General features: G+C 32.5%; 1 protein-coding gene across 2 annotated transcripts; it reads right to left on the bottom strand.

The window, feature by feature from the left end:
- Window positions 1-8,088: 8,088 nt before the first annotated feature.
- LOC139512647 (torsin-1A-interacting protein 2-like) lies at window positions 8,089-12,975 on the bottom strand. 2 transcript variants are annotated; one of them, XM_071300416.1, is made up of 2 exons: window positions 12,865-12,975; window positions 8,089-9,983 (listed from the first exon to the last, which is right to left on the bottom strand). In XM_071300416.1, the coding sequence occupies exon 2, from the start codon at window positions 9,970-9,972 to the stop codon at window positions 8,833-8,835; it is 1,140 nt and encodes a 379-aa protein (XP_071156517.1). In that variant the 5' UTR covers window positions 9,973-9,983; window positions 12,865-12,975; the 3' UTR covers window positions 8,089-8,832. The 2 variants fall into 2 exon arrangements, with proteins under 2 accessions (XP_071156517.1, XP_071156518.1); XM_071300417.1 differs by having other exon boundaries at window positions 8,089-10,094; window positions 12,810-12,945.
- Window positions 12,976-18,276: the final 5,301 nt, after the last annotated feature.

Here is an 18,276-nt window from a genome sequence, read left to right as displayed (position 1 = left end):
TGTTTGTTTAGTAATTATAAGGTGTTTTTCTCAAATTTGACAGTAAATTTGTTCCTGTATGTTTTTATATTATTTTAAAAATATATACATAAAAGAGGCTAAAGTAAACTTGTTACATTTTATTTAAGAATAAAATTTAGTATATTTTGAATAAAATTTCGTATATTTCATATAAAATTCAGTATACTTTGAATAATAAATAAATGTTTCATCTTTTATACAGAAGAAACCCACAAATCAATAATAATTTTATATTAACATTTTATTGAGTAAATATGATGTGTTTATTACTTTTTTAGACCTGTTAACTTTTATTTGTGGTGCTGATTCAAAGTGATTACCAAATTAATCATTGTTCGTGTTCAGCATATTTGCTCATCAATGCAAAAATCTAAACATTTTTCACAACCTAATCCCATATCTCCAAGTGTTAAAAATTAAAAATTTAATGACTACGTCACAGAACAGTGGGTTGAAAGAGAACCAGAACGATGGAACCACTTCTGTACCGTAGGACCAAGGACAACAAATCATTTGGAAGGCTGGCACCATAAACTCAACAACCAGTTAAACAAGGCTCATCCTAGCCTGTTCCTCATCATAAAGAAGCTTAGGAATACACAGGCTGCCACAGAAATTCGACTCATCCAGTACGCCGCAGGGGGGAAACGCAAGACTCGCAAGTTAAAGTACCGAAACATAGACAACAGACTGACCCCAACTTAAGGAGAGACTACAGCAAGGACAGATCAACGTAAATCACTACACTGATGCAGTATCCCACCTACTAAAACTAGGATAAAGATCAAATGAACATTCCTTTAGTGTGCTATGAATATTTCTGTGCTACGTTTGTTAACCTTTTAATAAAAAAAATTTGTGATGTGTATATCTATAGTGGACATTTCTTTAATGCCATTGTATGTTTTGTGAATCTACTGAACATTCATTTAGTCATGGTGTGCGGTTGATATTACTGTGCCAGTATTTTATATTCTTTGTTCTAGAATTGCTTTTGCTTTTTTATATATATATATGCATGCATATATGTTTTGTGAACTTTGTTCTGTTCAGTCTTTGTGTAGTAAAACGTATTCAACTTATATTTTGTCCTATTTGGATCATTTGGACAGAAGAACAGAAAAAAAAATGAACGAAGAGGATCTAATACACAAAAAAAGCTCCATCTCATTGACAAATTCCTTCATGAATAAAAGTGCAACTGATATTTTTCTATCAAATTCACATTTTAGTTAACGGTTAAATAACTTTAAAATACTTTCAAATGATTTACATTACATTAACTAAATGTCAGTTGCACATTTTAACATGCTATGCTAAATAATACTACAGAAAATTTAATCCTGGTATAATTTTCAGTCTTATTTTTCACCTGTCATTCAACCAAACTCTAATTGGAAAACCCTTTGTTCTTGATTACCTTTGATCTCATCTATCCAACTTTTTTTTTTACCTGTACTACCTATATTTTAAAAAAGTTGGATAAATGAGAATGAACCGAACAGATCACTGATCTCTTTCAAAGAATTGGAAAACACCTGATTAAATATGGAAAATCAACAAATATTCTAAACTTTCATTATGACCAACTTTAATTGTTATTATAGTTATGACAAGGATTTGTATAAATCCTTGTTTTATATGGCCACTGATCTTGATCTTGTTTTGTTCACGGTGATACATCCAAGGATATTAATACATCGCGCGTGCGTCAAGTAATTTACTTAAGTTGGGCCCACTTATAATTTCACTAAAGAGATTTTAGCTGGTTCTTCTGCTGTCTGAATTTTGATGAAGATATCTGGTGGTATAGTAGGTTCCAGTTTTTAATAGTATGTGGCAGTTAGAATTATTATGTTATTATTATTTCCCTTGTTTAAAACTATAAATTTCATATTTCTTTATTTAATGATTTACATGAAGTTTATTCGGTATATATTTGTTAAATTGCATAGCTTTTTCTATTTGAATTCATTGGTTAAAGATATTTATTTATATTGTAAAGTTTAATATTTGCATCGTTGCAAATTCTTTGGTTACCTTCTGTGAGAAATTTATATATTTTATATAACTAGTTTTAGATTCTTCTTTTGAATCTTCCGAGGACTGACATTCAGTCCAACCAAGGAAAGCCAGGCTTTCGAACCAAGTATCCATTAGGTTAGTGCATTTGCTACATGCCTCCTTAGTATGGTAATTTGAAATCATATTGAATGCTACACTTTTGGCTTTACATAATAAAAGTTGTACTTTGTTAATTAAATTATATATTGTTTTCAGTTTTTGGTTTTTATTTACTTAGATATCTTATAGCACATCAGTCGTTTTCCGCACACATCAGTTTACAAACTAGAATTAGCTGTGGTCCGCATCCCCAAATCTTAGGCAGAATTGTTCCTGCTACAAGTATTTGGAATGAAACTGTATTTTAAAGTGTCTGTTTTCGTTTGAGGTCTAAGTAAATGTTGGCTGTGCATGTTTTTCGCTGTCCGGGATGTTTTTTTTCTGTTGGTCAGATGGTAATTAAGTTTGCTTGGCCGTGTATACTTTTACGGAAAAGGATCAGTCTGTTTTGTGTTCGGCGGTCTTTTAGTGATGGTAATTGTAGTTGATCAACCAGATATAGTACAGTCAGATACCTAGTATAACAGAAAGCAGGACGCGACGTCCATAGGATTATGAATTTAACGGCCATACCTTGAAAAGAATTTAGACGTATCGGCAATAAGACAACATCGTACATACTTTGCGTGGTCCATGGTTTTTATGGTGTCTCTATATAGTATAACATTTGTGTATGGAGATAAGCATGACCAGTTAACCGATTGAGAAAATTCAAGAGAGAAAGAGAGAGAGAGAGAGAAAGTCCGCGCTTATGTCTATCAGGATTATATATACTGTTCTCAGGGTCTATGTATAAAGACTTTTCAGCAAATTTAGTTATGAAGATCTACTATGTAAACCTAATTTAACATATTTTCAAAATTAGAAAATTGCGTTAATATGACTATTGAAGTTGTCAACTATCTACCCAAAGGAAAGTCTTACTATTTTCAAGTATTTATACAAATTCTAACTATTCACGTGGGGGTACCCAAATTGCACATATTTTGACAGTTTTATAAAAGAGGGGCGAAAGATACCAAAGGGACAGTCAAACTCATAAATCTAAAACAAACTGACAACGTCATGGCTAAAAATGAAAAAGACAAACAAACAACAGCACACACGACACAACATAGAAAACTAAAGAATAAACAACACGAACCCCACCAAAAAACTAGGGGTGATCTCAGGTGCTCCGGAAGGGTAAGCAGATCCTGCTCCACATGCGACAACAACATATTTGTCATGGAGGTAGGATAGGTGTTTTGCAACATTTGGGTCTTTAAAGATTGACGTAGCATGGGCATTGATAGACCCATTCAGTTTCTTAATTCTGATTTGTATCAACGACCTCACTGCCTTAATCCATTCGGAAAGAGTGTCTACGTCTTCCTTCTCGCGCTTAGCCCATTGCCTGGCATAATCCTCAACTGATCCATCAAAATTTTAAAGTTGTATTTCCAATTGATGGATTTAGGCTCACGATATTTCGGACCTTTCGATAACACATTTCGTAGAGAAGTGTTATTAACAATGTTGAGGTCACCGGTAATAACGTGACCAGCAGTATTATATGTGAATTGGGAACTAGCATAAGTGCAAGCAGGAGGTTTAGACTTGAGGTCGTCAATATCGAGATCCTGCAAAACGTGTTTGTAATTGAAAATTTTAGTTGCAATAGGTTTGGTATAGGTATAAGAAATGATTGGTACAGACTGGTCTTTAATGAGGTATTTTCGATTGAACTAATTTATGATGAAGGATATTGCCTAAGTTGACGCCATCGATACCTTTGTTGGCAAAGGAAAGATTAAGGAACGATCTTTTCTCTTTTTCATCTTTGCCAATGCGGACTGGCTTGAAAAGTCTGTGACTTGCAATAACGTTTTGCAGGATCTCGATATTGACGACTTCAAGTCTAAACCTCCTGATTGCACTTGTGCTAGTTCCCAATTCACATATAATACTGCTGGCCACGTTATTACCGGTGACCTCAACATTGTTAATAACACTTCTCTACGAAATGTGTTATCGAAAGGTCCGAAATATCGTGAGCCTAAATCCATCAATTGGAAATACAACTTTAAAATTTTGATGCGGACTGGCTTGAAAAGTCTGTGACTTGCAATAACTATACGTTTATTTATGCTCAAGACAAAAGTTTCCGTTGTGTGTTTATTTTGTAGATGTATCATTATTATTATATGGTTTCACCCAGGATTTGTATAGTATACAAATCCTTGGTTTCACCAATTTCAGTTTGAATCCATATCGAATCATAGAATACTTGGTCTGAACTGACATACAAGATCATACAAACCATCAATGATTCTATAATGAGGAGTATTCAAATTGCATCCATGCTTACATTCGTATCGTCAAAAGTCGAATAACAGAGCTTTTGTTTTTTTTTCAAATATTTTGAACAATTGGATATTAGTCCATGCTTTACTCTTTATTTTTTAAGAAATGGATACTTGTAACATAATTAATTTGATAATTTAAAAAAGACGACGTCGGTTTCCGTACATTTTACTTTTTCAGTGAACACTTCATCTGTAGATATTTACTGTGAAAGTTTTGTGATTTTTTTTGTGTATATATATCTAAATATATCTACCTATGTTGAAAGACGTGCATAGTATTGAAGATTGTCTCTGATATTTTAGCTAAATAGGTGCAATTTTGGTTCTCGGTGCAATTTGGAACCTTGACGTTAGTATTTCGAATACCAAAATAAGCAGTCGTGACCACCAAATGTCAAAACAATAGCATATGACCTAGCCTGTCCCATCCGAGGTATACAGGTGTTAAACTTTAAATCATCGGAATTGCCAGAAAGCTTCCGTCACAATAATTTTAAGGTCAATTTAAAAGTTCATTCCGGTGTTTCGCCTTCGAAACCAGTTGCATTGATTCTGTGCATGTTCATTTTCCTAGTTTTAAGTTGTATCTGATTCTCACTTTAAAATATTCAGCATGGCAAATGTTTGTTACTTTTATTTAATGTATTTAAGAGATTTTTGCTTTTTGTTGGCTTATATTAGTTTTTTAATCAATCTCTATGTGCTTTTATGTTGCAAACATCTTTATCTTTGATTTTGAGTTTTTAATCCATACCGATTGCAAGCTTCATTCCGTATGTTTGGGCTGCGAAAATGAACTTTTATGTCAGGATGGGCAAACTAAAGTAAGATAACGGAAGATTTGGGACATACGGACGGACGGACGGACGGACAATGGTACACCATAATACATCCCGGGACGAGAACGGGCGTATAGAAATCCGTTGAGAAAAGGCTCATCAGATTGATACAAACAGAAACACATATAACAATCAAAACCTTCTAAAAAGGCAGTTAAAGCAATTTCTGTCTGTTTAATGCTTTTGTGGCTTTATTTTTCATCTATACATGTAAAATAATTAAACCCGACAGGAGTCTTGTCTATAGTGAGAAGTATTAGCATGTTTTAACTTTATATCAGTAAAAGGCTTATACCCTGCAGAAAATCATTTTAACAATGTTTTACATTTCCCAGGGGTGACGACACTTTTATAAGGCCAAAGACAAAGGCAAATTTATTCACTAGTATAGTGTTTATTACTGGGCAATAATTTACATGACAATCCATGTTCCTTCCAGGCTTCATTCCAGCTTTTGAAATGTTCATGAAATGCACGTCAACTGCATATCGATTAACCTGGAAACCGGCTTGCGCTTCACATACCTGCTTCACCCCTTCCACCACTAAGGCCACAGTTTTTTTTTTTTTTATTTTCATTTGTCAGTGTACTTTTTTTCACATGAACAAGTCCGGTCGGTGGTTGGAAATAAAAATCTTACATGTCATAAACATGTAAAACATAATATATATAGATTTCAGCTTACTGATAATATTTTTGTAATGCTACTTTGTCAGCATTACTTCAATCTTAGTCCCAAACAGCTTGCTCAGCTGTTTTAACCGTACAATATGTAGCATCATCATATAAATTCGAAATGGAGGTATCATGGACAAACATGCAATAAAATCGAATTTCACGAACAAGAAAAATATATGAGCCCCGCGTTGCTTTTTATTAACAATCAAGAAACATGGTTAATATTGATCTTTAAGCTCGAAAACATGTGAAATGACACGTCGACATTACAAAACCCTGTTTCAAAAACGAAGTAGATTCGTCCACTGGAAAGACGAGGATATCGGTTTCATCATTTGTCATGCATTCCCGTTTTTGATTTCCAAATAAAACATACTGATAGTTTGTTGATTGCTTAACGTCCAGTGACAAATATGTCATGCATGTTTAGGGCGAGCATGAGGGTCTGTGACCTATTTTAAGGGCATACGACACAGGTTTTTTTACGAAAACTTGCATACAATTAAGCTTCTTTTGAAATTATTAATTTTTATCAAAGTTTCAGGATTTTATAGTTTTTAAAGTTGCTGTATATCTATCATAGTCTAATTTTAAAAAAATATCGTTGTTTGTATTGATATGTGTTTATGTATTCACATTATATAAAGGTTATGTTTAGGGGCAGTGTTGAAATCTCACAAAACATGTTTAACTCTGCAGCATTTTGCATCTGTCCAAAGTCAGAATATATAGCCGTTGTTAGTAATACATTTTTTTTTTGTTCATCTGTATATTTTGAGTTTTTTTGGGTATTAATTTGGCTTAACTAGTTTGTATTATTGCTTAACTAGTTTGTATTATTATTTAGATTCAAACTGAAAATTGCCTCCAGGTGTGGGACTTTCTCGCTGCAATACATATCCATTGGTGGCCTTGCTCTTAGACAAGGTTTTCTATTTAACAACTTATACAAGCATTCTGTGAGTATTGAATGGCTATACATAGTCCCCTACCAATTAAAAATTCTTTGTAGTGGAATAAATTCTAATGTGATCCATAACTTGTCATGTTGTAAACTATATAACAAATATCAAGTCAATGTCTTCAAGCATGATGAACAAAAGTGTTGAAAACGGAATATTTAAGAGAATTTTCCAAATCCAAGGACCATAACTCAAAATCATCAGATTGAAAAAAAAGTCGATCTTCATCTGTAACTTGGCATGACAAAACTATGTTACCAACTTTCAAATCAATATATTCAAGCATGACAAAAAAAGTGTGGAAAACTGATTATTTGAGTTTTTTTTTTTTAATTCTAAAGACCATAACTCTGCACAAAATTATCAACCGGTACAAAATTCCAACTTGAAATGTAACTTGTCATGATAAAACTATATACCAATTATCAAATCAATAGCTACAAGAATGACAAAATAAAGTGATTATTTTCATATTTTAGTGAATTTCATAAGTGCAAGGACCATATTAACTCTGCACAACATCATCAGACCACAACAAAATTCGAACTTGATCTGTAGCTTGTCATGATGAAACAATTTACCAAATATTAAATCAATATCTTTAAGCATGAAGAAAAAGTGTGGAAAACTGATTTGCAAAACCTACAGCCCACTTCGACTTTGTCGGGAGGGGACTTATAATAATCAGCGTAAATGCTTTTAATGCTTTAAACTGCAGAATCATTTATACTTATTTCAGAGGATAAATTGATCTGAATCTGGGACTTCTACACTAATGCAAATATATATAAATCAGTCCTTGAAACAACCAAACAAAAATGAGGAACAGATGTAAAGAACTAACTCTAATTTGATAGATAATTTCCATCAAGATTTAGCAAAGTTTTTGATTTCAAGAGTCAATGGAGAAGGTCTTTAGAGATTGGTCCATAAATTGTAACAAATAATAAATATTTTCTGACTAAGGGAAAGGGACCTTTTTACATTCAAAATCCTCCAACTTACAGATGACAAGAAATAGTGTATTTCAAAGTACCTTAATATCTTATACAGGTTTCTTATCCCTTTACTATTATTCACAAATTCAAGCATTCCAATCAAAATTTCAAATATGCCATAGCAACAATTTTATTGTATTACATACATTGACAAACAAGAAGAAATATGACATAGATACATTTTAAACATAATATACATGTATTAATAATTGCGTCTTGATATAAATTCTGCAATACAACTTACAAGCTTAGCTTCTAACATTATTTCTATATTTAAAAGAAACTTTTACTAATTTCCCCTGAATATTTTTAACACCAGGGCTCTTTTGAAAAAGTGTTTTAATAAAATAAATGATCAAATATTCAGAAATTCAGTCACATATATTTGAAAAGGTATCAAGGAAATGAATATAACCAAGACAAAAACTTCTGACCATTAGGTTGGGTATTAAACTTTTCTACCTTTTAAAATAATTTTATATAAGTCTGTTCAGTCACCAATTCAAATACATGATTGTTACTGCCATTTAGATTGGATTCCCTATATATATAATGGAGAAATGTCACAGGGAACAAAAATTGACATTTGCAAATCAAAAATGAACATTTTATATTTGATATAATAACATTTACTTAAGTACATTCTTTCACATCACATTTTCAGATTTTTATGCAAATAAATAAACACAATACATTATGTAATTGCTTTGTGTTCATTCTTGCTAGCCAAGGGATAGATCTGACTGGATTAAAACCTTCGGCTAGTGAAGTCATCTTATTTTTTCTCACAAAAATATTGTTAATTAGACAAGTGATGCCTTGGTCTGCAAATGAATTTAGACAAATTTAAGTTTTTCAATTGTTAACATTTCAAATTTTCTTCTTCTGTTATCACTGCTGCATTATTAGCGACTCTGGCTATTAACGGATCGATTTTATCTTGATCTAATGGATATTCAGATCTAGACCACAACTCTCTCAAGTGGTTATCTATTAATCTGGAATCTTGCTGAAGTAAATTCTTATCTATTTCAGTATGAAGTATGAATACTATAGCTACATTTTTAAAGGGAGCATTATCACCGTCACAGTAACCATGAAAGAGAAGTGAAGCTCTAGGAGATAGCTGTTCAAAGTGATCAACCGCCAGACTCCTAATATGTTCATTCTCAAAACTATCTTTAATCTTATTGTCTAAATCTTTCTTTTCATCATCTGCATTGTTATGACTTATATCATTTGGAACATTTATTACCCTTGCAGAGGTAACATTAAACAATGTATTCATACTTTTGGTTAACTGTTTAGCTATACACGTTCCAGTTGCTGATGATTTTGAGCCAGATGGCGCCACCAATAACAATATAGCAGGGTAATCTGGATTGGTTTCTACTATAATCCTTTTTAGACTGACTCTTACTATTTTTAGAAATCTTCTTGTCTGTGCTGGAAACATTGACTGAAAGGCTTTCATATCAGCATTAAAGTTTTCTAGTAAATTATGATTATTTGGTATGGCTGTAATTTCATCTGACATCATTATGTGAAAATATACAACACCAACAATTGCCAAAAAACAAGCAACAAAAAGTAAATTAGATCCACAAATAGCATTGTTATTCTTTCCTGATTTGACTTTATTTATAGATGTTTCCAGTTTTTGTGTTTTGATAGAATCGGGTGAATTTTGCTCATCACCATATTGCTTTTTATCTCCACTTTTATTATGTCTATTTTGTGGTGTTTTTCTAACCTTTTCAGGGGTATCTTCTTTAGATGAATCTAAGCTCCTATGTACTAATGATTTATCAGACTTGTAAGGTGAATAGGTAGTGTCCATGCTTTCATCCTCTACATCAGTACCATACTCATCCTCAGACTCAACATCAGTTCTCTGTATACATGGTATAGCTTTATGTTGTCTTGGTGATCTTCTTCTTGGTAATGCATCCCTAGGTGTGGCTATTTGAGGTGTCCTTAAGTTGTATGGTGAAGACTGCATTTTTCATGAATCTAAAAATAGATATAACTGTTTCATAATAATGCATTGACATAAAAAGAGTTGTTGTTTCTTGATCTTTTTTTGAAAACTATGAACTTCTTTAATTTTACAACACTTATATCCTTTTGTTTACAAAATGGAACATTGCATTAAATTGTTCTTAAATTTGATTTTTTCATAGAGTACACAAGCATTTAATATATATTAAGGTATATGATAAAAAAAAAATTCTGAGACAAGTGCCTGTGATAGAGTAGCATATATATACAGAGATACATCTTGGAAGATATTGTTAACTAAAATTACAAAATATATTTTCTACTATTACTTCAATATTCTTATCATATTGTATAGGAACATGATGAAAGAAAAATCCTTGTTTTCAAAATTCCAATAGGGAACATACCTTTTATAATTGTATAAATAAACTATGACGTCATGATGTTTCCAAGGACATTTATCTATAACATCTTTTCAATGTTTGAAAAAAGAAATGTCAGCCATGTAGTTTAGAGGAATAATAAATAACTGAAGAAGGCCAATGGCCGAAACGTCTGAACAATTGGTTTATTTATACAAGAAAGAAAAATCCATAAATTCTTGATCATGTTGATAAATCTAAACTTTAACGTTCAAAGATGCTTTACAAGAAAGTCAATGATCTGGACATACTGTAATCAAATATACTTCTCAGACCTGTTTGTGTTATAGTGAAAAGAGAGTTTCAGACCTTTCTATGGTTTCATTGCATTATTGTTACATTAATTCACTTCAATGTATACTGGGACCAGTAATATGTAAAAGATAAAACTTGTAAACTTTATTTGAATTTTACAAAATTGCATACAATTTTTGTTTTGTTTTTGCAATACATTTGTATTACAATTTCTACAAATTCAATATGTTGATTTTGGGAGCATGTTTTGGTCTCATGAATCTTGGTGAAACCAAGCAGCCACCACAAACGAGTGATGCAGCAATATGCATGTCTGTATTTCATACTGTACAATTCCATTCTGTACTATCCTTTTTTATAAGTTAAAGAAACTTCAATGTCTGTCATGCTTCAGCTGAAAAAATATATTTTTTTACTCTAGAGCGATGTTTACATTTTTGTCCATTTTTTTTTGGTTGGAAGCACATGTGAAGTTGTAATATGATTTCATGACCGTCCATTACTGATTTTATGTTCACCTCCAATTTCCCTATCCAACTTAGCATAGCTTAAAACCCCAATAAAACATAAACATACAAGTCAATTGTGAAGGCAATTGATGTTAACATTTGCCGACATCTTGAAACTGGTAGAATCCGTGTTTTCATTTTCAGAGTCTAGATATTTTGTGATAGTCATTTCATTCTTATTGGCGAAAAAAATTAAGCAACACAACTATATATGGTTTAAGTTTAATAAATCTAGAGTACATTGAAGTACATAAATGTAACATTATAACACAATGTAACCATAGACTAAGTTATTATTGTTACATTCGTAATTAATCGGATCCTTACCCAACCCGGTATTCCGGTAATAAGTCTCCAATGAACAGTCAGAGATATAACTCTATAGGGTTATTACAGAAATTAACTTGCGTGTGTTATTACAGATTTTCTTCCTAAAATTTTCTAAATCTGTAATAACATATGTTTGTTATTTGTAAAATTATTTCATTTATAGTGGGCTCTAGGGAACTCTTGAGACTTTGCGCAGAAACTAAATGCATAGCCCTGATAACTAATTTCTTAATTAAATTAATACATTTTTGATTAACCATGGTAAATCAATGAGACGAGGCTATTAAGGGATAAACTTAGCTGTAGTAACAAGGCTTAGTTATTAAAGGAATGTAACTTATCATATAAGACACTTGGGAATTACTGAGAAACTTGCGCAGAACCTCATTACATGCTCTGGTCATTATTTCTTAAAATAAATTAAAATACATTGTAATTAAGCATGATCTATGTCTGAGCAAATCCGTTGAAGTGATATAGAGAAGCTGTGATAACACCCTTTAGTTATTACAGGCATATTTTTTCTGTGATAACATATAGCTGTATTATGCAAAATGGCAAACTATGAACTGTTATATCTTTCAATAGTTAAGTATACATATAGACAAAAGTAATATCAATAGAACTTTTACAAATTTTAACAAAACTATTGAAGTATATTGTCCCTTTTGAAACATGTAACATACATATGTTATCACAGTTCTTTGATTTTTTAGTCTACAATAACAAATGTATGTTATTTTCCTGTAATAACCCTATAGAGTTAATATATCCCTGATTGATGTAACAATAATATTTTTATTATTGTTACATTTCCATGTAACCGTAGCCAGTGCCATATTATTTATATCCTTTGTATAATGACTTTTTTTAAATGTGCATGTATATTGGACTTGTGACAAAATCTTGCAATATAAAAGTCTACTGGGGACAACCAAGGATTTAGTCTTACTATACAAATCCTTGGGACAACCTTCACAAATATTCATTCAATAACCAAATACATGTAAAATCTAATATAGCAATTTAAAAAAAGGTGTTAAATTATTGGTCGATTATATGGGGAATCACTAACTGGATCTGCCCCCTCTCTTAGGCTTAGCCCTAGGCAGTCAGGGAGGCCCCCAAGACTTGTTTGATTTGCTAGGAATAAGTTATGTCAATAAGAATAAGAATAAGTAATAAGTATGTAAATGTAATTTGTTTTGGTTTCTGTTTATCATTTGTTTTATCATTTTTTTTTCACCAAAATGCCTTTATCTGTTTATGTTATTGATATATCTTTTCTTTGGTAAAATTCCAGTTGTTTTTGGATTTTAAACTAATATAATTCGTATTCAATTGAATATTCTATGCTGAATATATGTCTCTGCTTACACTATGAACTTTGTCGAGAACTTTATTGGTGGTGTTCACCCTGTCTACTTTTGCTTTCGATTCCACAATGCTTAAACTGTTATAGACAATCAAATTGCTTGCAAGAGAAGTATAAATTTTCGTAACACCAGTAACAAAATAAGGAAATAGGAAAGTCGTCACACAGACAACTCGTCCCCACGTTCAACACAGTTTCTCTTCGCAATACTCGCACATTTTAATAGAATTAGGCGAATATCGGACCATCTAGACCTATCAATTCGGCATATCAATAAAAAGGAGTTAACGACTGAAAAGACCTTTTATGGCTAAAAAAATGTTTTTCTATCTAAATTCTATATATAAATCCTAATTTGCTAGTTCGTATTTTACTTTTTATTTTCATTAAGGTCTAAGTAACTTATCCATTGAACGAATTCTCATCAGTAAAAATATTTTTTCCCTAAAAAAATGTATTTGAATTTTCACTGAGCTTCTCTGCTAAGGCTGAAAGTAATAGTTTTTTGTTGCTTTTTTAAGAAAAAAAATATTTGATTTTCCCATACTTTATTAGAAAAATTCAATTTGCCGGATAGTAAAATTTTTTTTTTCGAAACGATTTTTGGATAACTTGATAAACATTATTTAGTAAAAAATCCTCTGAGCTTACAATATATTACAGCCAGAATCCGATCAAGTATAGAAGACGTCAGCAGTGGCGGATCCAGAAATTTTCATAAGTGGGGGCCCACTGACTGACCTAAGAGGGGGCCCGCTCCAGTCACGCTTCAGTGATTCCCTATATAAGCAACCAAATTTTTCCCAAAGGGGGCCTGGGGCCCCTGCCCCCCCCCCCAAAAAAAAAAATCCGCCTCTGGTCAGAGCCTTTTTACACTCATACGGGGAACCTTCCTAGTTCAGCTTATATCATTTTTATATTAAGTGCAGGTTTTGTTGCTCTTTCTGTGTAGATGCCGTAGAATATGCATGTTCTTGTGCTTGTGGTGTATGCCCTCGTATTAACAGGTTATGTGGTTTTTTTCTTTTCTTTAAATAACTTCGAGTACTCTTATTAAGGTGCTTTCAAGTTGTCTATTGTTTTTATTTTAGCGGTTTTAATGTCTCGTACCGAATTTATGAGATACGATTTTAACAGTAAGTTCTCATGCTGTGCTGTTACACTACTGTCCCAGGTTGATGAGCGCTCATTTACGTGTTTGATCCTGCTACATTCTTTATGTGCCTGTCCTTAATCTTGAACCTGTTTTATAGTAGTCTCGATTCTAGTATTATAGTGATTTTCGTTGGTACATAAAATTTTTTGGCATTTAATTTCATACAATTTTGCGAACACCAGTTTTCAATTACATGAATATCATTTTGAAGGTTAGAAGTTAACTGAAGTAAATTATTACCTTTAAAATGTAATGTAGAATCATCTGCATATAAATCTATTAATGAATGTTCTATATTAAGTGGTAAATCATTGATATGTAAAATAAATAACAGAGGGCCCAGGATAGAACCTTGTGGTACCCTAGTTTTTCATCTTCGCTAGCCAAGGGTTACGATCCCAAGGGTGAAGAGAGCGGGAGTGGATCGTAACCCTTGGCTAGCGAAGATTCTAGTTTTTATGCATTTAGTATTAGACATGACGTTATTGACCTTAACTTGTTGGCTTCGTTCAAACAAGTATGACCTAAACCAGTCTAGTGTACAATTCGAAACATTATAATATTCAAGTTTTTTTTCAATAAAATTATATGATTAACCAGATCAAAAGCTTTCTTCAAATCTAAAAATATAACTCCGTTTATCTCTCCATTATCTATATTTGCTAACCATTCATCTACTAATTTAGTAAGTTCAGTAGTACATGAATGTTTAGGTCTGAAACCTGACTGTGTAGTATTAAGAAGGTCATTACTATTAAAAAATATATACAAACTATTAGCTATATGTCCTTCTATGATTTTTGAAAGACAAGGCAACACTGCTATTGGTCTATAATTATCAGGATTACAGGCATCGCCACTTTTAAAAAATGTTTAAACTCTTGCAGTTTTAAAAATACTTGAAAATTTACCACTTTTGATGCTTAGATTAAAGATATATGTCAAGGCTGGTGCAATGACATTGCTGCACATACTCAAAATATTTGGTCCGACATCATCTAAATCAGTTGCTTTAGACTTGTCAAGTTTTTTTAAATACATATTATTATTTTTACATCTAAAATACTAATTTCTGGTATAATGAATTTTTCACTACCCGTTTGTAACTTTAATTTTACAAGTTTATCGAGTGCATCAGAACTGGCACCATCATCATTATTACATAATTTGTTATCAACTATACTGTATACCTTCAGCAATATTTGTGAAATGCACATTAAATGTATTTGCTATATCAACATCATTTTGAATTACACTATTTTTATATTCTAAATGCGTGATATTATTATGTATTTTTTTTAGGATTTAGACTTTTGACATACTTCCAAATAGTTTTACTATCTTTACAATTTGAAATAGCATTTTTAAAATATTTTTTTTTGCCTGTTCTACTAAAAATGTAACCTTATTACGCCAAATTTTGTAATTATATATATCACCAATTCTGTGAAAATAATCTCTTTGGTGTCTAGCGCTATTTATATCAGAAGTCCACCACTCTGGTTGTTTGGTATTTTTCACCCTTTTAATTTTCTTAGGAGCATGTTTAAAATTCAACCTATGCATTTTGTTTTATCATTTTGTTTTATCTTGTGAACATTGACTGTTGAGTTTATTCCTCGAAGTATCCGTTTAACTCCATTTGATGATTATTTATTTGCCGTGAAAACAGTGTTTGATATAAAACTTCCACGTTCGACGTGTTAACATTTTTGTTTCCCCATGTTGTTTTTAGTGAATTTATGTTTCTCGTTTAGTCGTCTACATTTTTAGCAATTTTCGATATGTGTTTCTAGAAAGTTGGTTTTCATTGGGGTGTAAAAGCGTTGACCGAAGTACATTTTGTATGAAGCGCTTCATTCTAACGTTTTTACAACCCTATGAAGTTACAAAAAGAAGCATTCAATACTTTATATAATTACATTTTTAGCTAGGATCATGAAAACACGATTTTTATCAAGTTTTTATTTAATTCACCATAGATGCACTTTATTGTGGAACATCGTGTCATCATGAATGATAAATTTTATTGTGTAATTGACTAAGACCCCGTTCACACTAGCAATTTTTTTTTATCGATCTAGATAAAACCAGTTAGCGTTCCAGGGGTGGATCATTTTAAAAAAGGGGGGTCCCAACCCAGGAGAAAAAGGGGGGTTCCAACTATATGTCCCCATTCAAATGCATTGATCGTCCAAAAAGGGGGGTTATTATAAATAGAACTGATTTATCAAATTCATGTGTTGTTCCACTGAAACAAAAATTGGATAAAGTTATTGTTTCTCTTGAATCACAAGTTAACATTTTGAAACTGTATTTATTGCAGTTTTCTTTAATTTTGAAAAAAAAAATAATTGGAGCAACGAAGTTACAACACGACGCCGGAAATATTGCGGTTCACAGTGCAAAGAAAATAAATCAACCGTAAGAAGAGAAGACTCAGATTTCGCAAATCTATGATACGGCGATCTTTGCTACGGCGAAGACAACATGTTTTCAGTTTGTTTTGAAGGTCTTTTAACAGAGAAATATAGGTTAAACAACGAACCTCTGAGATAGCTTTGCCGCTATACATGCGCATACGTTATTTTCGATTTAATCGTACTAGTTTAAACCGATCTCTGCGTTCACATTTAAAGTAAGATCGGTTTACTTTAGATCGATTCAAACTAAACTAACTCTTTTGGTGTTTTAGTTTAGACCGATTGAAAATCGATTCAATACGTTCACATTAGCCCTTAAACCGATCTAAAGTGAACCGGTCTAGTTTAAATCGATAAAAATGTCCTAGTGTGAACGGGGTCTAAGCCAGGAATAACGCCAGCTGTGCAGTTAGCCAATCAAAATAACGTGTTATAATGAAACATACATCAAATGTTATTTATTATATGCAAATAATATGTGAATGTATTATATAGTTTTGTATTTGTTTGTTATATTATAAAGTTGTCACAGATGTGACAATATGGCCTGCGCCCTACCAAGCGCCCTTGGCCACTGGACCTCATAGGTTACGTTACAAAAAATATAAATTTTGGTGGTCGATTTATCAGAGTTATCAGGGATTGTAACACAGTACATGATGTATAGTGCCAAGTAGAGGGTGTACCTTTCATATCAGGTATTTTGTCTTTCGTAAAGCTCTGGTCACAACGAACCCACGACACATCTATGCAGCTTCACGACATGAAATTTTGTCAAATCGCGGGCCATCTGTGGTCTGCGTACGACAATCTCACGACAATCGCACGATATTTTGAGCATCATGGCGCTGTTAGTAGTGTGTCGTGGGACGAAAATTGGACATGCACCTTTTTTGCTCTACGATTTTTTTTCGTGTCACTGTCTTGTGGCTGACTTGAAAGTGTCTTACAACCGTCGTGCGACGATTGTCTCACGAGTACCAAATTTCGTACGATGCTCGTTCAACATTGATTGTCTGTCGTACAACAGTGGTACGTTCGTCGGGCAACATATTTTCGTTTTATTCAGAAGGATACAATTCGGCGGGAATGAACGTTTGGAAAAACATACCGTCTACTGTTTAAAGAGGATATCTATTCCATCAGAACGATTATGCTAGGCCCTGCTGAATAGGCGCCTGGAATGTTTCAAGAGCTTTTGCTGCGAGTCGCACCACATTGGCATGACAGAGACACGACAGAAACACGCCCATCCCATGCCATAAAAAACTCAAAAATAGCCCGAAACAACTCACGATTGTCGTACGATTATCGCACGACTGTCACACGACCGACTTGCGACAAACCCACGACAGTACAATTACAATTATTTTTTCTTGTCTTGTATCAATCGTTGAATCATCATGAATATGTCGTAGCTGATGTGACCACTCGAAATATTTTTTTGACATTTTGCACGACAAAAAAAATGTCGTACGTTCTGTTGTGACCGAGGCTTAAAGGAAGATAAATTACCGCAACAGATACATATTTTAAAAATACTTAAGAAGGCACCAGTCTGTGAGTTACCAGTAATAGAATACTTGCATTTATACTTGCTATTTCAATTTTTGCCTTCAAACTGCTTTGTTTACTCAAAAACAACGCCAAAACCCAAATTATTTATCAATATTTTTTCCTCAATCCTCTTTATTCGATAAATACTGAGCAGTATTCGTAATGGTTTTTCCTATTTTCTGTTAGGATGATATTTTGCCTAAAATGAAAAATGAGATATGTAACTGATGTAAAAGTAAGAAGATATGGTATGATGGCCAATAAGACAAATATCCACC

This window comes from Mytilus edulis, chromosome 2 (assembly GCF_963676685.1).
Source record: "Mytilus edulis chromosome 2, xbMytEdul2.2, whole genome shotgun sequence".
Taxonomy (NCBI): Eukaryota; Metazoa; Mollusca; class Bivalvia; order Mytilida; family Mytilidae; genus Mytilus; species Mytilus edulis.
The sequence above is the reverse complement of the archived record's forward strand: the minus strand, read 5'-3'. Positions and strand labels throughout refer to the sequence as shown.